We start from the raw sequence: 26,956 nt of genomic DNA on the forward strand, positions 1-26,956 counted from the left end.
GTATGGATATTTAGCCAAAATGCTAAACAAGAATTTAATTATATTCATAAACTTCTTACAAATTCTGCAAACTAATCGACACTACTGAGGATAAATATTTAAATCTGTTCATGAGAATGAGAATGGATTAAGTTCCTAATTTTGTTCAGAATCTTGCTCTTGAGTAGGAAGTAGGGGTAGGGACACAGGGTAAGTACGAGTAATAGTTATATATTATTATACTGTATTAAGTTATCCATATTATTATAATATTATAAATGCGAAAGTAACTCTGTCTGTCTGTCTGTTACTCAATCACGCCTAAACTACTGAACCAATTTTCATTAAATTTGGTATGGAGATATTTTGATACCCGAGAAAGGACATAGGCTACTTTTTATTCCGGGAAAATGACGCAATCCCGGAGATCCCACGGGAACGGGAACTATGCGGGTTTTTCTTGGACTGAGCGTGCGAAGCCGCGGGCAGAAACCTAGTATATTATAAAATATTAAATAATACAACAACTAGTAGTAAAAAAGTGTTTTTTATTTATCTTCAAGAACTTGGTTGGGATTAATTCCATACATCAGTTTGTTATTCTTTATATACGCCCATGCCATTCTTCTGGAACTAAAATGTATACCAATGTCCCCTAATTTCGAAAGAGTAATTGCACCTGCAGTGTTATTTAACCGACTGGTCATACCTTAAAACAAAAAAATAAATATCTATGTAAATAAAATCCATCAAGCAATAGTAGAATACCAATATTGTACATAGCTACATGATACCTACCCTCGACAGCTGTTTTTGTAGCTGTAGTAGCGTCCATTCCAGATTCCATTAGTTTAATGATACTGTGAGCTAAACAATATTTCAAAATGGATTCACCATGACCTGAAAAAAATACGTGTAGGTGAATTATTTTAATTACGTGTCCACAAAAACTTCAGTATGTTAATTTAGTATATATATAGATTAAGCTTAGAGCTTTAAACCAACATTAAGGTTTTTCTTTTATTTCCTAGTCTTTAGCAGCAGTAGAAGTCCAAAGAATTTTAAAAGTAAAAAGTTCTAGCGTGGCCAGCCCTATTTAAATGCATTTCTCTGGGCTCTTTTTATTTATAGAAAATTAATTAATTTAATTCTACCCTCCATTTCAAACTCAAAATACGTTGTTAATCTAATTGTTTAAATTGTTCTCTTGAACAATTAAAACAGATTTGCGCCATTAATACGTAATTTTAGGCAAATGTTACGTCGAGAACGGAGAGAAGTAAGTTTTAACGTATGGTATCAATATGGTACACAAATCCTCGAAGGACAAAATTTTTACGAAACGTACCAGTAGTTGACACTCCGCCAATATTGTTGTCTGCATAGGTGCCGCTGCCGATTTGTGGTGTGTCACCAATACGGCCGACAGCTTTCCCACTCATGCCACCTGTACTAGTGGCTACAGATATGTTGCCATCAGCGTCTATGGCCACTGCTCCGACTGTGCCTACACCTCCCTATAGTCATAAAAAGTAATCGATTGAGCTTGCTAGCTAGCTCGGTACTATCTACATCCCGAGGCTTAACTTGTGTGGTATACAGTGTGGAAATTTTCGATGGGCCTGGAGGTAAGAATAAAATAACAAATTTCAATTCTATTAATGTTTAGTTAGTTCGATTCCTATAAGAAGCAAGAGAATTTTCGAAAATATTTGAATGTAGGTAGTTCTATTTCTTTTAAAAAAATAAAGGAATGTTTCTTTTCAGCAAAATTTGCTATCTCCAGTATTTCAAGTAGTTTCCCTCCAGGGCAGTCCAGGGCCCATCGAAAATTTCCACACTATATAGTTATAAGTACTTACAGAAAGAAAATATCTCCGACTATAATATATTATTTTATGCTACATTTCATCAACAACTAAAAAGCCGTTTTTGTGTGAAAGCAGAATAACAAATATTTATCAGAAGAAAATAATAAAGATTACATTTAGTATTATTTATCCAATTTATAACATACTTACCTCCTTTATGCCAATTTCAGTTCTACCAAATTCACCATGTTTTTTGAATTCTTCTAGTGCCTGCTTGGCATTTTCACTGATTAATGATTCAGGAGGCACAGGTGTAAAACCCTACATACAAAATACATTTTTTTAATACCTATTATTCAAGATTGTATAAAATTATGTATGTACTCTAAAACAGGGTTCCTTACCTTACTCAAGGCAAATAGCTTAGCCCCCTCTCCACCAATTAACGAATGTGGTGAATCAGTCAGAACTTTATGAGCAATGCTGATGGGATGTTCAAAATCTTTCACTAGTGTTACAGCACCAACATCCAAGTTCTTACCACACATGATACTGGCTTCCATTTCAACTTCTCCGCGTAAATTTAAAACTGATCCATATCCTGGTTAAGATAAAGTTACTATAAAATCCAAGATTTAATTTTCACACAAAAGATTGGAATTTTATTATCACAATAATATTTCATATTATGTACCAGCATTGAAATATTCATCCTTTTCCATAGAAACAACAGCTGCTTCAACTGCATCGAGAGAAGAACCACCTTCTTGCAGTATTTTGTTACCAGCAATTACAGCAGTTCTTACTCCATCTAATTTTCCTTGAACACGACTTTCTGGTATGTCACCAGCTCCACCATGAACTATTATAACTGGATCCATATTCCTAGTACTTAATAAAAATAAAATATGATATTTTTTTATGAGAATTTATTAATAATAGTAGTTAATACAGTTGATATATTAATTAGTTAAGACATACCCGCAATGTTTAATTGAATTACAAGTCTCACTCACAGAGCAAGTAATATCTCACTAAACAGTAAGTGTTATGGACATGATGAAAATAAATAATATCAATCCTTATCATTATGTTAATATTTATTGACTGTAATGTAGTGCAGTACATGCACTCTTATCAGACAATACTTTTAATAAAACCTCATAGATATACCTATAGATTATTAAACGTATTCATTTTATTAGTCATTAATATCAGTTGCTGTTGTAGGTTGAAAGTTTTTTTTAGGTATAGCAATGGTATACAGTTTATTTCTTAAGTATTAAACTTTTATTTTATAAGTAATAGCTGAGCCCCGCGGTTTTACCCGCAGTACTCCGCTCCTGTTAGTCTAACGTGATGATATAGCCTTTATCCTTCCTCGATAAATGGGCTATCTAACAATGAAATAATTTTTCAAATCGGGCCAGTAGTTCCTGAGATTAACGCGTTCAAACAAACAAACTCTTCAGCTTTATAATATTAGTATAGATTTTTCTTTAAATTAATTTCGGGGTGTTAGTATTATAGTATTTATAGTTACAACTAATATATCTTATCTTACGCGTCTGATAATCTTATTAATCCTATGCTTATTCCCATAAATATGTTTAGAAGACAAACAATCATAGCGACAATAGTAACAATGAAAACAAAAACAATAACATCAATCACACTGATCAATCACGTCCAATGACTAAGGAATCCTATGGACAGGGCATAATGTTCTATACAAACAACTGATTATACAAATATCATGCATTTCGATACCGAAATAATAAAACGAATACTGTCTCTTTCTAACTAATGAATATTCTGCTAAGTGAAAATATATGACTATACGTCAGTCAGTGCTAATTCTATACCGTTTGACATTTGAAGTTAGCTCAAATACCTACTGTGGCCGGGCGCCATTTTATGTTCTCGTTATTATGATGTACATGCTCTGTCATTGCTCTGTAGTAAACATTGAAAAATATTGAATATTTTTGTGATTGTGACAAACATTTGTGTCTAAAACATATAGAGTGGTCAAGGACAAATAGTGGCATAATACCAAAGCGCAGTATTGTGGGATGTGGCTCCGGAAAGAATGAAAACTAGAAAAGTTTGTCTTTGCACCGGTATGTATACGTTTTGACTGAAATATTAGTTATTACTTTGCTGATTTACTTATTTTCATGTATATTGAATTGAGGAGTATTCACAGACTATGTTCAGTGTAAAATTGTTACCAAATATAGCTTTATTTTGTATATTTTCGTTCTAGTAAAATAATGAATTTGGGTGCTAGTGATGACTTATAATATCGACATCAGCAAAATGTTCGATGAAGACGTGCGTCTCCCAAGGCTGTGTCATTAATCTTAAGAATAGTTGCTTTGGTGAATACACTTCCAAAATAACAAATTAATTTTGCCAAGAGCAGCAGAAGGAAAAATAAAACACTTAAATTTACCTAATATGAATTTTAACTTAAGTAAGATTAATCGCTTTTATAGTAGGTACTTTAAAAATGTATTTATAAATAAGTCAGGTCAGGACTAAAATTATAATAACCTAAAAATTCATTTTTTGAAGGTTACCAAGAAGTGAAAATAGAAAAGGAGAATGGTTAGAAGCAATTGAAACTGAAAATATCAAGCCAAATGTAAAGGATATAATATCATAGTATGTTCCCTACATTTCCCCGAAAGTGCTTTCAATAGAACAATGGATGTGATTAGTCTGCACGATGATGCTATACCAGTATTTCTGCCGCTGCATTCACACAGGGTGAGGTTTTTATCTGTAGACACGTGATGTCTTCCAATTTACTTTTGGTCTTTTTATTTAGATTTAGGGCTGTCATTTATAATCTAACGTTTCTCCTATTTTGAAGGAGGCCTGTGAACAAACTGAGATGGTTTTATATGATTTTTTGAGTACAAACTTGGGTGATATTTGGTTGTTGAAATGTTATTGACTGAGGGAAAGTGCAATTTACTTTAAATACATGGGGTGTTTTAAGTTATTTTTCTATTCTTTATAAATTTATATTTATAAAGCATTTCAATGCCATAAAACTAAAAATATAAATTCAAGTTCCGCTATTGTAAGCCCTAATGTTGATATTAATTTCAAACCATCAGCATTGCCCTGTTAATTAAAATGTATTGCATTTTTGTTTAAATGTAAAGTGAACAATGCTAGTTAATGTAAACTGTGACATTTCATTTCCAGGTACCAGTTGAGCCTCAAATCCCGAACTCAAAAATGAACAGAGTGTATCTGAGTGCATTCCAGGCTACACAAAATAGTTTAGCTCTATAATTTTCTCTATTATTATATATTATTGTTTTTTTTTGTCTATTATTTATAAATAAATAAATACAATTACTGTATATTGTGTTGTTCATCGTAATAAAATACTATTATATACCTATATTAGTATATATTATGTTGTTTCATTATATTACATTCCTCAAAACTGAAATTACCAAATTGTAAGTCTACCGTAATCCTTATATCGAAGTCAAAATTGAACTGGATTTATCAAATTATACAGGGTTAGCTATCTTGTCCGGCGAGGTTGCTGGTGTTTTACAAGTAACCCTGTATAGGTGTTACCGTCACGAGCAGCCATCGTCATACTTAATTTTATTAATTGGCATTGTCATTTTTTCCATTTGTAATTTTACTTCTATGTTTTGTACAATAAAGTTAAAATAAATAAAAAAGAGTGTGTGTTTATGTACACGCGTTACAAGTTACGCGCCAAAAGAAGTATAACTTCAAAAAAAATATATTAATATTATTTTTAAATCGATAAACATAATAATGTTTATCGATATATTCTCGGCACTAAACACCGCCATGTTTTGTTACAAGCAATATGGCGCCGGCCACACTTTTTTTGTAGGTACCTATGTCACTTCCATGTGATTCCTTATTCATTGATCACGTCACGGCCATAGAGACATGACAGATGATGACAGAGACCGTTCACCGTTGACTTGCCATCTTGCTTGCCATTTACAGAGTCTGTGTTTCAATCACAGGTTTCAACGTTTGTAATAATAATTAAACCCACAACTAAAAAACCAAATCAAGTAAAAAGTAAAAAGTTGTACACTAATTTTTAAAAGATAAACTTTAAACTATCATCAAATATCAATACAGTGACCCAAATGACCCGTTTTCTTATTGCTATTATTTTTTTAAAGTCAATCAGATGTTTTTGACATTGACATATGTAAATAACTTGTACTATTCTGAAGGTTCAGGCTTCAGTTTTATTTCTACATTTAAAGGCTACCCCATTATGAGTTTATTCGCTTTTTATTAATTTTACAGAAGTGGTGTAGTTACTAAAAGATTTTGCTTAATCTCCTAAATGTGTACCGATAGATTATAACTGAATTTTTCGTTGAAATATGAAAATGTCTCTTCGTTTCAAACTTACTGAATTACAGCCTTTTAATTGGATATATAACTTATCGCCTTGTTTCCCTGTCTCGGCATCAAAAATAAATATAATTACCGATCCAAAACAGTTTTATAACACTTTGTATGAACGTTTTCGGAGTGCAAAACGTCGAATTTCTGTTGCTAGTCTGTACATAGGTACTGGCAAGCTTGAAAAGGAATTACTAGGAATTACAGTGGATAATGTTAAAATTAATCATAATTTAACATTCAATGTACTACTTGACTATCAAAGAGGAACACGCGGTGAGATCAACTCTCGAAGTTTATTCAGACAACTTACGAAGGGTTTGTCCAATAGATGTAATTTAGCTTTGTACCAAACATCTCGGTTACAAGGTTCGTGGTCGAAAGCACTTCCATCTAGATACAATGAAATAGTTGGATTACAACATATGAAATTATATATATCAGATAACTCAGTTATATTAAGTGGAGCAAATTGTTCTAATGACTATTTTAAAGTGAGACAAGACAGGTATATTGAAATTGAAGATGAAGACCTGGCAAATTTTTATTGTGACATAATAGGTAGGAAAGCAGTAAGTTTTAATTTATTAATTAACTATTATGAATGAACACATAAATCTTTTTTCTTCTAATAAATATCTTATTATTTAATCTTTTATAGTTTTTAAAAGCTCACTATTACAAATCTAATCATCGGTCTAAACTTTAAATGTTCGCTTTTCAGATGAGGTGACTAAATTTAGCAAGCAAGAACAAGAAAACCACAGTGTTGAAAAAATAAAAAAAGATGTGATGATAAAAACCCTCAACAATAATATTAATCAATTAATAAAAAAATGGATGGAGCAGCAGTATACTAAATTAACTTCGCTCCAGGAAAGTAAGTTTACTCACATTACTCACATACATGTAGAGTTGATGTAGGAAAAGTTTTGTAATAACTGCCTTAATTTAGTACCTGTGAAGAAAGAGCAGGTTTCAAAGGAATACTGAATTGTCATCATCATAATTTACCTATAATTATATCAACTGGTCATAGATCAACTGAGTCTCACATTGTTTGCTCAAAATTGAAACTAATAAAATGTGTAAATAGCATTTACTCAAAATAATAAAGATAATAATTTGAATCAAATTCGTGTTTATTGATACTTTATCACATAAGCGTTTTTCATGCTTACTAGTAAATTGAATATTAAATTAAGAAAATAAATATTGCTACTATTACATAATTTATGAAAACAATAATTGTTTTCTGAACACACCATATGCAAGTATAGTCTGAAACAGCGCATATTTTCTTTTAGTGAGATAAACTACGTAGTGTGGGTACATTCCCTTAATAGAAAATACATAATAGTGCCTATAGTTCCATCATACATTATTTTTATAGCTAGAAGCCAGTCAGATACATGGATTTTTCCATTGATTCAAATGGGTGAATTCAATATAAACCAGGATGAGGAAGCTACTTGTAACATAATGGAAGCTGTCCCAGAGGGCTCCCATTTAAGATTAGCAACAGGATATTTTAATTTAACTGAAAAATATGCAAAAACATTACTTAAACATTGTAAAGCTAATATTAGCTTGTTGATGGCTCATCCAAATGTAAGTATTGTTTTACTTAGTTAATATGTCTACTTTTTTATATAATTTTTATTATTTATAAATATTAAGTTTGTATTCATTTTATTATTCTATTCTGTAATCTGTTGAAATAGTTTGCATAGTTATGCAAAGAACAATTTTTGTTAAGATATTAAAATAATATTGTAAATTGTATTGTAACTGAATTATATTTGCTGCTCCGCGCGGTTTCACCCCTGTGGCTCTACTCCTGTTGGTCGTAGCGTGATGATACATAGCCCAAAACCTTCCTCGTTAAATGAGCTATCTAACAGCAAAAGAATTTTTCAAATCGGACCAGTAGTTCCCGAGATTAGCATGTTCTTGTTCATAATATTAGTATAGATTTAAATTTTCTTTGTGTTATATTTGTATGTATGTTGTGCTGTATTTAATAAAGAAATGTATCGGTATTTTAGAAAATAATGTAACATTTAAAACTTCAATTTATTTCTAGTAAATTGTTTTATATTCAGGCTAATGGTTTCATGGGAGCAGCAGGCCCTGCAGGAGGCATACCTCACGCATATTCTTTAATAGCTAGAGAGTAAGTTAATTTTTAATAAATGATTTTATACACATTTAATATATTAATGTTGTTCACCATCTATTTGATATGCATGTGTCTATCTATGTGTAATTTAATATTTAAGTGAAAATTGTGAATAGTTACCTAATACCTGCATTACTGTTTTTAATTTGATCAGATTTTGGCAGCAAGTGACAGAATACAACCAAACAAGCAGAGTTCAAATGTTGGAATATGAAAAGCCTGGATGGACATTTCATGCTAAAGGTTTATGGTATGTTTTATAATTAATATTTGAAGTTACTTGTTGAACCTATGTAAGCAACTTACAAAAACTATCCATTTCAATTGTAGTTATAATCATTAATAGCTCAAATTTTGTGAAACTGTTTTATGTTTCTTTTTCAATATGTACAAAACAGCTTTTGACCTTCTTACAAAATAAAGGTACTAGGCTGATTGCCTGATTGTAAAAGGCAAAATAATATTTGTTTTTTTTTTTTTAAATAGGATTTTGTTCTTTTTTAATATTTTCGTTGGCTTGTTTATAATAAACACTTTTTTGTTATGTAACAGTAATTTTTGTTTTATTTTTAGCAATAATATTAATAGGTTGATTGTTTTTTATACTTACTATTTAACTGTTATTATGGCTTCTTTTATTATAAGAAAGCAACTTACATTTTTAAAATTGTACAGGTTATATTTTGTGTGTGGTGTCTCTCAATGTTAGCCAGAAGGGCTTCTGAGGTGAACTGGAGGTTCACCCTGGTAACGACATGCGCAAGGGCAAGGCCCTTTGACGGGGATTATAGAACCTATTCAAATAGTATACTTATAAAATTTATTCCAGGTATTATCCTCCCGGCAGTGGAGTGCCATGGCTAACAGTGATAGGGTCAGCAAATCTCGGTGAAAGGTCTGTGAGACGCGATCTTGAAGCTCAAGCGGCGATATTTACATCGTCAGCTGATTTGCAAGTGAGTTATTGACCAAACCTCACGAACTCTTTATATATATTTTTTATACTTTATATTAGTAAAGAAGAATAAATAATTATTTCTCCTTCTTTTCAGGCAAGGCTGCACGATGAATGTTGCAAATTGCATCAATATGCTTCAGAGTGCACTAGCGACTTACAAGAGCGACAAGCCCCGTTGTGGGTCCGGGCTACTGTAGGACTCTTTAGAACTTACTTTTAGTAAAAAAATTAATAAGTTGATACTATTAGTGCAATATTTTGAAATAATTCAAGAGTATATTTGCGTTTATTTAGGAACAATTAACTAAGCAAATTATAATTATAAGACTCGTTCCAAAATATAAAGTGTAAATTTGTCGAATTAAAATTCTTTGAGTCTGCTATATGAAACAAATACGATTAAGTATTTATTTAAAAATTAATTGCAATGCTGATACTTGATAGTACAAAATGAGATACGCTTGTTGGTGAATAGTGTCTTTGAGTCACAATTTTGAGGGTAGATTGTAGAAAATAACGAATTGCTTCCTGTTACAGTATTATAGTTTTGACTTTTGTTCAAATGGATTACACTGTTTAGTCGACGAATAATGCAATTTATAGTAATTATTTCTGCGTTTAACGTGCGTAAGTTATTTCTTATATTTTTTTACAATGAAAATTCAGGGATTAAAATTAGATTTTTTTGTTAAACGAATATATTGTTGTTTTATAATTGAAATGAATTTTATTGATAATTTGTGTTTCCTCTCAATACTACTTTCGGGGTTAGGAAGAAATAAAAGATGGTAGTTCTTTCATCAATCATTTTTAATCAGATGCATTCTTACTTTTATATAATCACATAATTATTAGAATTATTTCAATTCACACTTAAAATAAATTTAAAAATAAATTAAATGAAAACACTCTGCAATAATAATTTATACAAAAAATCAGTCGGTTTCTGACATTATTTGATTAGAATTAAAATTATACAATCAATTTTACAATAATAGGAATCAGGCACATTTATAGTAAAACTATTAGTGATAGCAAGGTGTTCTGCTAAAACAAGAGTACCAACCAGGTACGAACAAACACTCGTAATGAGCGGACAACATCGCCCATTGCTGCTAACAGACTTATTATTATGAGCAATCATTATTATCTTCATAGCAATAGTTTATTAGCTTGCTCCGTCTGTCACAGCTGTATTGAGCTACGTAAATATCGATTCGACAAAAAAAAATCTCACTTTTGAGCATAATCATTTAAAACATTGTTGCAATTGAGCAATAAAAACAACGCGTATCTTAAATGCAAAAATCAATAGTGAAGTATTCAATCATTAATGAGCAATTCAATTGGGCAAATAGCAAACGTTGACGCAATTTATATACCATTTGAAAACGTCAGTTTCTACCATTGATTATGGACGCCATTTTATTCTAATCTTTGGTGTGTCGGACATAACAACGGCGACGCGGGCTCGACGTCTCGTCCAGCTCATGTACCACGATTAACATTCAATTAACAGCCTGCAAATGGACCGAGACACCGAGCCCGCTCGCCGGTCCACTCGGGAACATATTATTATTGTGTAGCGGTAACGCCTTCAACCTAAACACTACGGACGCTGACAGTAGGTACAAAAATAGTTCACCTATCGATATATAATTAAGACTACTTAACACTTAAGTATCGCGAGGGAGCTTCGTGAAGAAACAAAAACTGTGCACTATACAAAAATAGATCAACAAGTTTAAATTTGCAACCGCAAGATCAGAAACAATAACAAATTCGCGTCGAGCGCGAAAGCTGAACGTGGACAGAGGCCTCCCTCAATAATGCTACTTATCGCGTATCACACTAAGGTAAATTGACTAGGCGCGTTGCGAGTCGGCCGCGCGCGGCGGGCCGGCTCGGGGCCGGCGGGTCGGGCGGCGGGCCGGCACGGGGGGGCTCGGCGAGCGCATCAGAAGCCGGCGACGTCGGGCGGCGGGTCGGGCGGCATGTAGTGCAGTTCGTCCACGGGCCCGCTGAAGATGTTGTACAGCACGGCGAACAGCGTGCACGCCGCGTACGCGCCCAGCGCCGCCCACCACAGCAGCCGCTCCCACAGCCGCTGCTGCGCGTGCTTCAGCACCAGCAGCCCGATCGTCAGTCCTGCCAGCGCGCCCGCCACGTGCGCCGCGTACGACACCGGCGGCGCTTCCTGCACAACACACGTTTTGTTATACTCATGTTTCATTGTTATTATTCGTCAATCGAACCTATCGATATATATTTATCAAACGAACTTAATTCGAGACTTATTTGGGAGATATTTAAAATAAACACCTAAAGAAATACATATTATGTATTTCGAAAGACAAGATAGATTAATTCATCATAATTAATAGTTTTTTATTTAAAACAAAAAAAATTAAGATTAAAAATTCTGTAATAAACCTGACGAAATAAACACTTGCCAAACTCACTTTAGTATATCTAGCGTGTACCGCGAAGCCCACGTCGCACGAGGCGACCGCGAGCGCGGCGACGAGTCGCACGGCGCCGTACCGCATCGCGTGGAAGTTGAGCAGCGCGTTGGCGAGGTGCGCGGCCAGCAGCGCGTACACGCCGCCCGACGCGCCCGCCAGGCACACGTCCGGGTCCAGCACGGACGCCGCCAGCGAGCCGCCCAGCACGCCCGCCAGGTACACCGCGCCGCACCGCACCGCGCCGTGCACCATCTCTAGCGGCAGACCCACCTGCAACAACAGAGAAATAACATAAAATTTACGATTACAACAATTTGAGTTTGTTAAACATGAACGGTAACAATTATTCTACTATTTATTCCACCCGATTTTAGTTTTCACGCTGAAAACCCAACACGATAAGATGTTCTTCAATTTATTGACAATTTATCTTAGCCTATCGAATCTATTTTTAAAGTGAAAAAAATGTGAGTGAAACTTCTTTATAACCTTATTTTTCAAAAAATAATTTACTATATGCAACTTTACAGAAATACCTACGTCGAATCACGCGTGGTAGGGATAAGAAAAAGATGGCGTGTAACGGAAAAATGTCACGCGTAACGAAAAAATGTTACACTAAATTTTTTTCCAACCCCGATAAAGAAGTTTCACTTCAATAAAAAAATGAAATCAAATGTTTTACTCGTAATTGGGATAAAATTAATTAATCTTGTCGCTAAAGAAGTAATCAAATAGTACGCAAAAGCACCTTAAATTTTTGATCAAGATAAACCGGTATCTACGAAATACCCTTACCGCAAGTTGAACAAGGAGGTTGAACGCCAAGTGCAGCCAGCCAGCGTGCACGACGCTGTATGTGAGAAACCTCCACAGCTCCTTGCGGCGGTCGGGCCGGTACACGAGCGGCGAGTCCACGGGCACCGGGCCCGCCGCCGCCGCCACTCCTCCCGAACCCCACGCGTACCATGCAAACACGCCCAACTGTAAATAAAAATTGTTTTATATTTCATGTTTACTTCCGTAATCATAATAAATTCGATTCTTAGCACAACAGTCAATAATTAATCGTATGGTTCATAAATTAACGATCTAACGACCCATTGTAATTGAGATGAAAATCTCAATGCTTACAACAGTAAGAATGTTAGATCGTTCTAATAAGTTTAGATATTCATAATATATCTGCTTCTCAATGTGAACCTAATTCCTAAATTTACATTGCAGAATTGTGCTTTTCTAATACTAATGTACTCATTGGCATCAGCGACGCTAATTTGTCGCAATAGTTTATTGTTAAACAGAGAGAAAACATTAATTACAATGTAAACGGGAGTATGCTGTACGGGTGATTGTAAACAACGAGCATTCTACGATTTCTATATTACATGCAAAAACTAACTGTTCATGACAGATCATAGATTGTAAATTGTATAAAGTTAAATTAGTTCGTTACGTTGATCAATAGGTGGCGGTAATTAGTTTTAAGCATTCTTAAATCTCGCTATCGTTGTTTTTTTGTGAGACCATATATAATTTTGTTCAACATTGTTTTAGTAGTGGTAATAAAGGTCAATCAGAGTACAAGGCTGGTTTCATTTAGACGAACCCCTACAGTACCATTTTAATACCGCGAATCGGCAGTGGAGCGAGCGAGAGGGAGAACATCCATGACGTCAGCGGCAGTGGAGCGAGCGAGAGGGAGAACATCCGTGACGTCAGCGGCCAGTGGAGCGAGCGAGAGGGAGAACATCCGTGACGTCAGCGGCCAGTGGAGCGAGCGAGAGGGAGAACAACCGTGACGTCAGCGGCAGTGGAGCGAGCGAGAGGGAGAACAACCGTGACGTCAGCGGCCAGCGGAGCGAGCGAGAGGGAGACAACCGAATCCGGAGCACAGGTGTGAGGGAGAAGAACTAACAAGTGAAACAGTGAGTACTTTGAAGTTTAATTAATCAAAATTGGACCTTAAGTCCAAGAAAATAAGGTGAAGTGACGGGGAATCCATGCCCAAATTGAATTTAAAACACTAAGAAAAATTTGCATTGTTTACATGGACTTAGAATATTACGGTCATGGAAGGCTCTTTCAATTCTTTGAAAAATTTGCAAAATGTGATCGGGAAAAGTTTAGTCAATTTTAAAAAAAGTCCTAAAGAAAGAATAACGCGAGAATACGTCGAAGCGAGATTGGAACTCTTGGAAAAGGATTGGGGGAAGTTTTCCGACATTAACACTAAATTGTTTGAAAATTTTGATTTTGACACCATCGAAAAAAAAATAAGAGATATTTACGATAACACCGAAGACGTTTATATTACATATAAAACTTTATTGAGGGCAGCATTGGGTGGCTTTAGGGAAAACTATCAGGATAATCATAGACCGACCTCCTCCGATCCACTAGTCAAGTTGCCCAAAATTAGTATACCAGTCTTCTCGGGTAAGTATTCGGAGTGGACAACCTTTTCAGACTTATTCCAATCTTTAGTTCACAAAAATAAATCATTAGACAATGTCCAAAAACTCCACTACTTAAAGGGTCACTTGACTGGTGAAGCGGAGCAGTTGATTAGGCAAACGCCCATCACCGATGCAAATTATGAGCCATGTTGGCAACTGTTGCTGCAAAGATACAGTAATAGGAAGTATCTCTGTAATTGCATCCTGCAAAGATTGTTTGGTCAAAAACGTATGAATGTGGAATCGGCTGCATTATTAAAAGAATTACTAGACACAACTTGTGATTGTTTAAATGCACTCAAAAATTTAGATATAGATGTAAGCACCTGGGATGTTATTATTATACATATTGTTACATTTAAATTAGATACAGAAACGCGAAAGCAATGGGAATTAAATATATCTAGTAATAATTCTAAAAATGAATTGCCATCTTTTGAACAATTTAAGTCGTTTATTGAGAACCGTTTTCGTGCGTTAGAGTGTGTAGAACCAAAAAGGTCACCTGGGTATCAGTCGAATAGTACAGCGGCGCACAAACCACGAGCGTTGATCGCGTCGACTCCAAATTTAAGTTGTGAGTTTTGCAAAGAACCGCATAAGCTCTGTTTTTGTAAAAAGTTTGCTAAACAAACTTTGGAAAACAGACGCGATTTTGTAGCTAAAAATAAAATCTGTTTTAATTGTCTGGGTAGTAATCACATAGTCTATGAATGTAGGAAGCCTACTTCATGTAGACTCTGTCAAAAGCGGCATCATTCTTTGCTTCATCCTTCAGGAGAGGCTGAGCATAAAGGTCAACCCACCTTGAAGAAGCATGATCATGGAAGTACTAATGCGCCTATTAGTACTGATCCAATAGTTTCATGTTTTTCTTCAGGCGAGGTTTCTAAACCAAGACAGGTTTTATTAGCCACAGCGCTAATAAAAGCCGAGTCCAAAATGGGTCACTACCTAACGGTACGTGCGTTACTTGACCAAGGGTCACAGGCTTGTTTCATTACAGAGGCCACAGTTCAACTTTTGAGACTGAAGAAGATCCCAATTAAGGGCTCTGTTTCAGGTCTAGGTCATAGTTCAACCATGATAAAATACATGGTACATTTAACGATTCAATCCCGGTTAAATTCTGAATTTAGCCTAAGATTGAATGCATATGTATTAAAAAATATTACTGCCTACTTACCAGAGAAGGATCTTAGTACAAGTTCCTTCGACTGGTTAAGTTTAAGCGATAGTAAACTGGCAGATCCTGAGTTCAACACTCCCAATAAAATAGATGTTCTATTGGGTGCTGACGTATACGGTAGTATCATCCTGGAAGGTATACGGAAAAATCCTTCGGGGGGTCTAGTGGCCCAGAACACTACCTTCGGCTGGGTACTATCGGGAGCTATCGAATCTGAAAATAATAGATCAAACAATATTAGAGCAATGCATTTACATATTCAAAATGAAGATGATGAAATTTTGAAAAAGTTTTGGGAAATAGAAGAACAAAATAGTACAAAAAAGTTATACTCACCGGAAGAAACGAAGTGTGAAGAGTTCTATACAAAAACCACTACAAGAGATGCTAGTGGTAGATATATAGTTAAGTTACCGTTTCGTGACGAGGATCCTCCTTGTACAGCTGGTAACTCACGTGCAATAGCTGAAAAAAGATTTAAAGCATTAGAAAGAAAATTAGAAAAGGACAAAGATTTGAAAGAAAAATACACAGAAGTTATTAATGAATACTTACGGTTAGGACACATGAGGCAGGTTAAGGACAATGATAATAAAAAGAATGAAGCAGTATACTTACCTCACCACGCGGTCGTAAGAAACGACAAAAGTACAACCAAGGTACGTGTGGTTTTCAACGCATCTGAAAAAAATAGCAATGGAATATCTTTGAATGATACGTTAATGATTGGACCCACGTTACAAGCAGACCTCAGACACACAATTTTAAGATGGAGATTACATCCTATTGGATTAGTCGCGGACATTATTAAGATGTACCGTCAAGTCCTTATATCGGAAGATGATGCGATGTTTCAGCGGATCCTTTGGCGCGAGAGTCCTGATAAGAACATTGAAGATTATGAACTTATAACGGTTACCTTTGGAACAGCATCTGCACCATATCAAGCAGTTAGAACACTACATCAAGTTGCTTATGACGAGGGAGTGAACTACCCCCTCGCCTCAGATAAAATTCTAAATTGTTTTTATATGGACGATTTAATGACAGGGTCAGAAAGTGTTGAAGAAGGAATTAGAATTTACGAGGAAATGATAGAATTATTAGGAAAGGGTGGATTCGTGTTACAAAAATGGAATAGTAATAATAAGGAAATATTGGAAAGGATCAGGTCAATTGAAGGGAATGAAAATATAGAACAAACACTACATACGGGAATCATAAGTAATGAAGAAAAGGAAAATTTTAATATTAAGCTCGATAGTACAATAAAAATCTTAGGACTTACCTGGAACCGCAGCGAAGATAACTTCCAGTACTCGGTGAATATCTCGATGTCGACGACTGCACCTGAAACTAAAAGGTCCATTATTTCGGAAATAGCTCGTTTGTTCGATCCACTAGGCTGGTTAGCTCCTAGTGTGGTCATTGCCAAGGTTTTTATACAAAAGTTGTGGGTAGCAGGAGTAGGATGGGACGATAAGGTGAATACAGAAATGATGGAAGAATGGAATGCTTACCGTAGTCAGTTATCCCAACTTACCAGAATTCGGATTCCTCGATGGCTGGGAACAAGGTTGAACGATCGACTGGAGCTTCACGGTTTCAGCGATGCATCTAAAAGTGCTTATGCGGCGGTAATCTACCTTCGCATAATCGATGGCGAAGGTGGAGTAACGGTTTCGTTGCTGGTTGCCAGAACACGAGTAGCGCCCGTCAAACAGATTAGCATTCCTCGTTTGGAATTGTGCGGTGCGCTTCTGGTATCTAGGTTGCTTGCAGAAGCAGCGGATGTACTTAACATTTCTAAGAACAATATAACGGCTTGGACTGATTCCACAGTTGTATTGGCATGGTTGAATAGCCATCCAAGCAGATGGAAACCGTTCATAGCAAATAGAACATCAGAGATTTTAACCATCATGAAATCCACTCAATGGTATCATGTTTTATCTAAGGACAATCCAGCAGATTGTGCCTCAAGAGGCGTATTGCCTAATTTGCTTATGGATAATCAGATATGGTTTTCAGGACCGTCGTTTCTCAAGCAGAAATGTATTGAGTACAATAGGCCAAAAGAAATGAGCACAGATTTAGAACAAAGTGTCAAGACATTTACTGTTGCCATAAAAGAAGAGAGAGAGATTACAATTTTAGAACGATTTTCATCTTTACAAAGATTAATACGGGTTATTGCCTATTGTCGAAGATTCTTAAGGGGATATCGCAGAAGAACAAATAAAGAGAAATATTTACAAAGTTTTGAATTGGAGGAGGCATTAGAATGTTGCATAAAGATTACTCAAAGGGATATATTTAAAGAAGAATATTTACAGTTAAGGAACAAGGGTGATATACTAAATAAGAATACATTAAAAGCACTATGTCCTTACCTTGACGATAAGGGTATAATCAGAATACGTGGCAGAATTGAAATGTCACAACTAAGTAATGAAACCAAACATCCAATTATTTTGCCTAAAAGTAGTCATTTAACTCACCTAATTATAGCAAACGCTCACATAAAGACGTTGCACGGAGGGCCTCAATTGATGATTAATTATATGAGAACAGCCTATTGGATTATAGGGGTTAGAACTTTAGTTAAACAACACGTTAGGAGTTGCGTTAAGTGTATTCGATTAAGAGCTAGCACTCAGTCTCCATTAATGGGTTCACTTCCAACAGTTCGTTGTACACCAGCTAGACCATTTTTGCATAGCGGTGTGGATTATGCTGGTCCGATAAACATAAGGACAACCAAAGGCCGAGGACACCACTCATACAAGGGCTACATATGTTTATTCGTGTGTATGGCAACTCGTGCCATTCACTTAGAGGTCGTAAGTGACATGAGCACACCAGCATTTCTGGCTGCTTTTCGACGTTTCGTTTCCAGACGAGGTCACTGTGCCAAGCTTTGGAGCGACAACGGGACTACTTTTGTAGGAGCATCCCGTGAGCTCCAGTCAGCTCTTTCATCGGTGGGTGAACAGTTGGAAGCGAATGGTACTGAGTGGCATTTCATTCCTCCGCACAGCCCTAACTTCGGCGGACTTTGGGAAGCGGGAGTGAAATCCACGAAGTTTCACCTCAAGCGAGTGATAGGAGAAACCACTCTCACTTACGAAGAGATGAGTACTCTTCTTGCTCAGGTAGAAGCTTGCTTAAATTCTAGGCCAATCACAGTCGATACATCAGACCCTAATGAGCCTGCACCTCTAACGCCGGGTCATTTTTTAATCGGTGGTCCTTTGTTAGGTATACCCGATGTATATAATTACTTAGATTCTAACGTGAGTTCATTGAGTAGATGGCAACTTATTCAAAGAATGTTTCAGTCATTTTGGGATCGCTGGTCAAAGGAATATCTGTCGAATATAATGATAAGGTATAAATGGAAGTCCAAAACCAGCGAGCCTAATATAGGAGATATTGTCCTCATAAAGGAATATGATCTTCCGCCGATGCGGTGGATCATGGGAAAGGTCATAGATAAACATCCAGGTCACGACAAAGTTACTAGAGTTGTCAGTATCTTAGTTAAAAAAAGTATTATCAAAAGACCTGTCAACAAATTGTGTATTTTATTAAGGAAGGAATAATTAATTGTTATATTGTATTTTTGAAGATGTTTAAGCTGTATTTGTATAAGTTATGTTATGTTATAGAAAGTTGTTGTTACTAAGCTAAAATGTTTGCGAGTAAAATGTAAGAAGATTAATTTAAGTTCATAATATAGTTAGTTTCAGTTTCTATAATTATATTTAAGATGTCCCCTCAAGGTGGGCGGATTTTGTTTGTAAGGACATTTCCTTAATAAATGTCCTTGGTGGGCGGTATGTTCATGACAGATCATAGATTGTAAATTGTATAAAGTTAAATTAGTTCGTTACGTTGATCAATAGGTGGCGGTAATTAGTTTTAAGCATTCTTAAATCTCGCTATCGTTGTTTTTTTGTGAGACCATATATAATTTTGTTCAACATTGTTTTAGTAGTGGTAATAAAGGTCAATCAGAGTACAAGGCTGGTTTCATTTAGACGAACCCCTACAGTACCATTTTAATACCGCGAATCGGGAGTGCAGTGAAGGTGTCCCACAGGGGTGCCTTCTCGATCACTAACGCTATGTTAAAGACTTTCTTGAGTACATAGCCTTGCAAAGAGGTTTTCTAAGTTTTGCATTAAGCAATTGCTAATATTGCACAGAATATACTACGTAATATAAATACTGCCTAATTTAGAAAACGTTAACACAAGGCTTTGTATAAGTATTTTAACAGCAGCATGAGTACCCGCAATTAAGAAAAAAATCAATGATTGGAAAAGATATGGTCGTATACTTGGTTAAAGCAGCTTTGGCTTGCAATTCATAATTTATGTATTTGATTCCAATATATTATTCACTAAAAGGAAAACCAGCTTTTCTTATCTCGTACGCACGACGGTATAGCACCTCATAGGAATCGTGCACTCTGCGGTGAATCAATGTGTGACGAAGCTCGCGGTTGCACGCGCACAACAATAGATATGTTACGAATACGTAAACCGCTTGTTTGTGCGGATGTGAAATCCGCAATTACACTTTTTAATTAGCCGACGTAACTGGAGCGGGGATTGAACGGTGTTTGCCGCATAGAAAGTGATGAGTTTCGACCTAACGGCGAATGATACATATTCGCGGTGTAAAAATAAACTATACGTTTCATCACTCGATCGAAAGAAAGTGATTTCGTTTACTCTACATCTAGACGGAAACTACAATAGCTTACCTCTAACAACGTCACACAGATGATAAAGAGCGGCGGTGGACAGCAAGTGTATCTTTCCTGGTAATACTTGCGGTCCCGCTCTTCTGGGAGCACTTCCATTGCCACTAAGTGCACCATTCTGCAACAATTACATTTACTATAGTTAAAAACGATATTGAAAACACATTCTCCACTAAGGAATGCTACCTTTGATTTACCCGACAATCTGATTGATGTATATTTAAATATACGTATTTTCCCAGTATACGGTAACTATGCGTGTAACAAAATGCCGTAATTCTATACTTTCACGTTATTCTTAACTCGTATCGGCATATTGGAGCAATTTATCAACAGTTTTTATTGCGGCATAGCACAGCACATGTCACTATGACACGACAAACGAACATAAAATTTTAGCGATCTATTGATTGAAATCAAAATTGAAACAATACACTTAAAAATTTTGAAAGTTATATTCGGAGCATTTAAGTAATGTTAAAACATTTTACTGGAATTTTACGGTCCCAACATTGTAATGGGATTTGTTATGACATTAGGAAACAAATAGATCGCGCAATTATGACGTATGGGATTAGATTTTTAAACTTTTTTAATCATGAATAACGGAACTTTTCTGTGGATAGAAGTTTATCATTTTGGGGAGAATTTTCAGAATTTACTTGTATTATTTGTAGAAAAATGATATACTCCAGGATCCTTCGCCAATTTTTGCAAGTGATTACTATAAAGCTAATTTTCACAACAACGACAAATATTTTTTCAAATAATTTAGATGCCCGTGCGCTTCGCTTGTTCGCTTGGCTCGTCTTGGCGCGCGGGGGCACTACCGTGCCCCCAGATAATTATCTTGAGATTGAACAAAAAAAAAATTCTGTTAGTTATAAATATTTGAGAACCATCAAATCAAAACATTAATTTATCCTTGTTACCTCTGTTAGCTACCACAATCGAGAGTTTCGTACAGGAAATTATTGGACGTCTCATCAAAATAAAGCTACTCACAGAAAATTAGCTTGATAGTAATCACTTGCAAAAATGGACGCTGGATCCTGAACTAATAATGTTCGGTATCTTTAAACTGTAGTATTGATAAGTTTACGGTTCTTACCTGGCGAATAAAGTGGGATCTTCAAGAAGTAAATGGAAATCGTTTTCTGAGCTGACCTCTCGGTCCCTCTGGTGTACGGCGCATCTATAACTTCTCGTTCTTTTGCCACTCATCTAAAAAAAAAGTTCCGTATAAAATAATTGTTATATAAATGTCTCTAATACACGCGCTAAAGGTTAATCCTACTTTATACGGCAGCCAGGGCCAGTAGCGACTGGTTTAGTATAATCTGTTTGCCTACGTGAGTTACGTGTAAAGACGCGACACTTTGAGTCAAATCACCGTGTTGTTTATGTAGATGAGATTCTAGTATAGTTCAATATTTTATGTTAAAACTATAACATTAAATAATAAGCAAAATTAGCTGAGTTGGTCAGGCATCCGCCCCGGAATGAATCCACGCGAATAAATGCGGGTTCGAGTCCCGCCTCGTGATCGAATTTTTTCTATTATTTATAAATTTACTATTATTATAAAGAGGAAAAGTTTGTAATTATGTATGTATGGTTTTCACGGATAAACCTCTCAAACGATTTTGATGAAATTTGGCACAGACAATCTTTAGACCCTGAGAGAGAACATAGGCTACCTTTTATTGCGAAATATGTACCACGGGCGAAGCCGATGCGGACAGCTAGTTCTTTATAAATTTATAAGCAAAATTAATTTAGCGTTATCGTTAAAAAACTGAATTATTTTCCATCATAATAAATGTAGGTCAGTGGACTGACGGAATATAAAGTTAAAATTTATTTTGACTCGTATCCTTATTTTGGATGATTGGATCTAAAATAAATTGAATACTAAACATAGAGAAATAACATGTGTACCTAATTCCTAATTAGTTTATTGTTCATATATAACCAACCTTACAGGTTTATTTAATAGCTGAATGTAGTGATTACGTAAATAAATGCATATACATTAATTCGCCGTAAAGTGAGCCGCAACCCCGCAGTCGTAGAATAATGATTGTGTTATTCGTTAAAACAATGATATGTCTCTACATAATAATTATGGTTTGGTAATACTTAATTGTTATATGAATTTGAGAGTATCCATAATTTTATAGATAATTTAATTTTCTGAGAGAGCTCTTCCAATCTATCGCAGTCTAACTCTCAATAGTATTAGTAATATTTCTTATTTTATCAAAGCATTGTTGCTATAGCAAACATGGCATTCCTTGAACTTCGGTTGTAATAACACTTAAAGAAATTGTTTCTTGTGGAGTTGGCATGAAAATAGTGATAGCTGGCAATCGAGCGTTGTGAGGGTGGATTAATGTGTCGCGGCACAGTTCGGCGGCTGGCTCACGTCCAGTACCTACCTATCGACCCGCGCAACCCCACACCATAGCGATGTGAAACGTTGGTCACTATTTGGACCTAGACATTGGTCTGCGCTGAAAGAATGACCTAAGTCCAAGCAAAGCTTGTGTTAAATTGCACATTAAGGATTTGGAATCTGTTTCAGAATATTTACGTTATATTCAACCGGTTTGGTGTCAGCTTTGCTTTTGAATCACAATTTCCCCAAAATATGTTAAACAATTATACTTAGTGTCAATTTTAACAATAACGAATTAAGAAACCAACCGAGTTTATAAGATAAAAATTGTAAATTTGTACAAAACTTGTATTCTATTTAAAAATTAGTCACCCACTTTTTATACAGTTAAGTTATGGAGCAATGTTATGGTATGTTAACGATTAGAGTTTTCGGGTGGGCGGTGGTAGGCAGCAAACTGTCGTTGACTGTTCGCGATCCATCAGACCATCGTCGACCATTGTCTCCGCAGTCGTTCAACTCTGTTTCCCACGAGACGGCGAAATTGCCAATGCCAAAACTCAAATAACCTAGACGCCGCGCAGACGTCAGTTAAATCTGTCCCGGCAACTATACATATTCAATAAAACAAACGCGGAGACAGCTTGCGCTCGTGAATGTAGTGCTGGATCTTTGGATATTCTTAAATTAAATCTAATCTTTGAATAGTACACCGCATTTATACGTCAAATTATAATGGCCTATTTATTGTTATTTGATGACAACATTTAAAGTGAATTAAACCACTAATATAGCAGTCCCACGCAGTTATGATACTTTTTAGTTTTTGCTTTTAAAATTATATTAATATGAAACAAGCTGAATACAATTCTATTTACTGCATTGAATATGGTTAAAAGATAAACTTTACATTATTATGGTTTGTTTGCACATTGTTTTCAGTAATCCAGTGTAACACCATTTATTGAACTGGATTATTTCAATTTTCAAACGCATTAAACCTATCAATATTTTTTAGAAAATTAGTTAAGATTCACTTGTATATAAATTATACGTTAAACGATAAGCCCATAAAGTTCTCGCAGATTTGCGCGGGTCGGGCGCCAGTGGGCGCGGTGCGCCGACGTGGGCGCCGCGTGACTCACGCCGACATCCGACACGTCCGATATGTATCCGGAACCACTAACTAGGCACTATTCCTATTGCCCATCAAACATGCGCACGAGCCTACGCGATGCGATTATCATTTTAATATGTCGTAATTTAAGTCAGAGTTAATAAGATTGTTGATTATGTCTTTTTAATAGATTTAAAATTTTGAAACTTTACAAATACTCGAATATACATATTTCTTATATATATCTTTTCTCTTCATTCTCTCTTTATTTATTTGGTAATATAAGATTATCTGTTTTGCTTCTCACGGTATAAGTGTTAACATACCATCAATTCTATCGTGTGCTTATTTATCGGTGACTTATGAGGCGTAGGTGTTGGCATAGATTCATACCATTGGTATGAAAGGCTTTTAATTGCTCTTCTGAAGATGAAAGAGTTCATTCATTGCATACATACCTATAATCGTTTTAATCCGATTTTTCCTTCTATAATATCTAACCAAAATATTTTACAACAATAAAGTCAGTGCAGTTATAAAACATCTCATAGGTAAGGTAGGATTAAAAACTATTTATTTTTTAATATCATTATATTGTTTGTCTTAATGAGAGCATCAGTAGATATTTCATAAGCCGAATTCTAATCATATTTAGGTAAATTTTCAACAAAATTAGGAAGTTTCTTCTATGACGTGGTAAAAGATTAATCTAAATCTTGCATATATTAATGTTACATTTAGAACGGCAAAGTAATGTGTTAAGCACGTGAACTCTGGGAGAGTTCCCACGTACTTCCATCTCCCTGCCATTATGTTCTAATCTTTTCGAGTCTCTCTGCATTATTACAATGCCGTGAAAGCGTCTATAAGGTTTGCTAGAGGACTTTAATTAAAGAAAATTCAGTGATGAGAATTTGAGGTATTTGCATATTTTAACATACATACCTAATATAATTCAGATTAAAAAACAAGCTTAATTAATATGAGCAGGGCTCATATAATTTTTTTCAACCATTACTAAAGATAGGTGGTAAGAATTAGAATGCACTTGTTTATATTAATTTCATTTGGTTAAAATTTTAAGGTGCACCTAATTATAATTGAAAAAAAAAATAGTTTTCACAATCGTTTCTGTATCATCACACACACGAAAAAATAGGTAAGTACCTACAAATCTAAATACTAACATACTTAAGTATTTACGTAGGCACCTTATGAATACAATATATAGATAATATTATGTGATCATGATTCTAAATAATAAAAATTATATTTACCTTTTATAATAACTTAAAACTCATAACAACACTATTGAAATTATTAGAAACAATATTGACAAACGATACATAAAATTTTATAGATTTTAATGTAAAGATTTTGTTTTGAAATGATTTGTCCGGATAGCAAGTTTTCCGGATAGCACATACATTCTATTATTTGAATTGAATTTAAATAAATGCATAAAGTAGTTTAAGTTATCAGGTATTTTAATAATATCAGAAAAAATATATTCCGAAATAGTTTCCTCTTTATTTAATTTTTATTTATTTTAAAAATTTTAATGTGATTTTTTAAAGTATCAAGACGAGTGTGCAGTTTTCATGTGACAGCTGTTATTCTTGTCAAACTGATTATTTTTAGATTATGTTCTAATTATTGATAGGTTATGTTTGTTTATTTTTGAGATCCAAGGAGCTTTATCTTAAATGAATAAAAAATAACATCTTAGCAGAATTAAAATTGAAAATTGCGATTAGACATATCACACATAAATCAAGATTTAATTTATTAATCATTTGATGGATATAAAAAAAAAATTAAATCGAATAAAAAATAAGTAAAATAGAATAAATATTTGATACTTGTTATTATATCATGGAGAGTAATAAATCACAAGAATTTATAAATTACAGAAGAAATTTTGAACTTACCCATTTTGTCGTAATTTGTTAAAAAGATTCACACATTAAGTTTAGGTCCTTCTTTTATTTTAATAATGGATATTGTACGAAAAAACTTCACAATATACAAAACATGAGGTAGATTCTTTCTATTTATTATAATAAAATAGTATGTTTATTTCTTTCACTCGGCATTGAACACGCGATTGGTATTCTAGCTGTTTATGACCGAGAGCGACACAACCTCTCCCCATAAACGCTCGGCGCAGACTGATTGTTGAAATGACGTTTGAGCCGTCAAGTTTTATTCCGTCTGTGTCCGGTGGGTTTTTTGTGGCTCAGGGGATCGAGTGGTGCGGCGGCACAATATTCGAGAGGGTGGTTCCGTTTCCGAGGGTTGCTCTGACGACATTCAAATTGAAAAACGTTTAACAAATGTTGGTAGGTAGGTAATTTACTTTATTAAAAAGGTACGTTTACCTAAGTATGCGATTGTCCAGACGTTCTTGCAAATACGTATTTTATTGTATTTCTGTTGATACATTTAATTCATTAAGTAAGTACTCATATAAGATAGTTTGCTAGATTATTTTAATTAAATTTGAATAATTTTGAATTTTGAAAAGTATATTTAATTGTTAACAAGTGGCAACACTGCACTGTTTAAATATTTTCGAATACCTTCAGCATATTTAATTTTATTAGGTTAGTACCTACCTACTGTATTTTAGCTAAGTTATGTCCTGCGATTAAAAAATTGTTATTATTTCATTCATTCATATAAAGTACTTACACTTAGGCACAGAATAATAAGTAGTAACTAGCGTTACTTAGGCCTGAAAGATGCTTCAGAGGTTTCGTTGGATTCATCTTAATTGTGAGTATCACCGATTATAATATCAATATAATAATAATAAAAAAATGGCAAAATGGTGCCAATTAATTCAGTCCTAATTTTGTGATGTTCCGTTCTAATAGGTACCTAATCCAGGTGGTATTTTCAAAAGAAAACAAATATCTTGCATTCGGGATTGTTAATCATATGTGAATATTTTAGAATTCTATGTTTTATAGACAGGTATTATTATTTTATCATTTAACATCAATTTTGTGTAGGACTATGAATTCTAAAGTGAGTAGGATAGGTGGTAACTGGTAATACTTAGTCACAATAGTACTAAGGTAAGTATGTACCTAATGGTATGTAGGTATCAGGAGAAAGGATATATGTATAAATTTCTAGCAAAATAATTAGTTCTTCAAAAAATGTTAAAGAAAATCTT

At 34.8% G+C, this 26,956-nt stretch overlaps 3 protein-coding genes and 1 long non-coding RNA gene across 5 annotated transcripts; 2 read left to right on the forward strand and 2 right to left on the reverse strand.

Moving 5' to 3' along the window:
• Nucleotides 1-507: 507 nt before the first annotated feature.
• LOC123695313 (probable isoaspartyl peptidase/L-asparaginase GA20639) lies at nucleotides 508-3,474 on the reverse strand. Of its 2 annotated transcripts, none has more exons than XM_045641119.1 (7): nucleotides 3,355-3,474; nucleotides 2,485-2,681; nucleotides 2,195-2,391; nucleotides 2,001-2,111; nucleotides 1,328-1,496; nucleotides 778-879; nucleotides 508-688 (listed from the first exon to the last, which is right to left on the reverse strand). In XM_045641119.1, exons 1-7 carry the CDS (start codon nucleotides 3,417-3,419, stop codon nucleotides 528-530), a joined length of 1,002 nt encoding a protein of 333 aa, XP_045497075.1. In that variant the 5' UTR covers nucleotides 3,420-3,474; the 3' UTR covers nucleotides 508-527. The 2 variants fall into 2 exon arrangements, with proteins under 2 accessions (XP_045497075.1, XP_045497076.1); XM_045641120.1 differs by lacking the exon at nucleotides 3,355-3,474 and adding an exon at nucleotides 2,772-2,946.
• Nucleotides 3,475-3,872: 398 nt separating this feature from the next.
• Nucleotides 3,873-5,173, forward strand: LOC123695599. Its single transcript, XR_006751952.1, has 3 exons — nucleotides 3,873-3,913; nucleotides 4,371-4,565; nucleotides 5,013-5,173. It is a non-coding gene; the product is annotated as an uncharacterized LOC123695599 (long non-coding RNA).
• An 865-nt stretch (nucleotides 5,174-6,038) lies between these two features.
• LOC123695282 (CDP-diacylglycerol--glycerol-3-phosphate 3-phosphatidyltransferase, mitochondrial) lies at nucleotides 6,039-10,078 on the forward strand. Its single transcript, XM_045641064.1, has 7 exons — nucleotides 6,039-6,788; nucleotides 6,952-7,107; nucleotides 7,621-7,838; nucleotides 8,333-8,403; nucleotides 8,564-8,659; nucleotides 9,239-9,365; nucleotides 9,462-10,078. Exons 1-7 carry the CDS (start codon nucleotides 6,206-6,208, stop codon nucleotides 9,585-9,587), a joined length of 1,377 nt encoding a protein of 458 aa, XP_045497020.1. The 5' UTR covers nucleotides 6,039-6,205; the 3' UTR covers nucleotides 9,588-10,078.
• An 81-nt stretch (nucleotides 10,079-10,159) lies between these two features.
• On the reverse strand, nucleotides 10,160-25,968 carry LOC123695283 (rhomboid-related protein 3-like). The gene is made up of 6 exons (XM_045641065.1): nucleotides 25,704-25,968; nucleotides 21,366-21,478; nucleotides 20,255-20,372; nucleotides 12,631-12,816; nucleotides 11,830-12,102; nucleotides 10,160-11,564 (listed from the first exon to the last, which is right to left on the reverse strand). Exons 2-6 carry the CDS (start codon nucleotides 21,476-21,478, stop codon nucleotides 11,325-11,327), a joined length of 930 nt encoding a protein of 309 aa, XP_045497021.1. The 5' UTR covers nucleotides 25,704-25,968; the 3' UTR covers nucleotides 10,160-11,324.
• Nucleotides 25,969-26,956: the final 988 nt, after the last annotated feature.

This window comes from Colias croceus, chromosome 11, assembly GCF_905220415.1.
Source record: "Colias croceus chromosome 11, ilColCroc2.1".
NCBI classification, from domain to species: domain Eukaryota; kingdom Metazoa; phylum Arthropoda; class Insecta; order Lepidoptera; family Pieridae; genus Colias; species Colias croceus.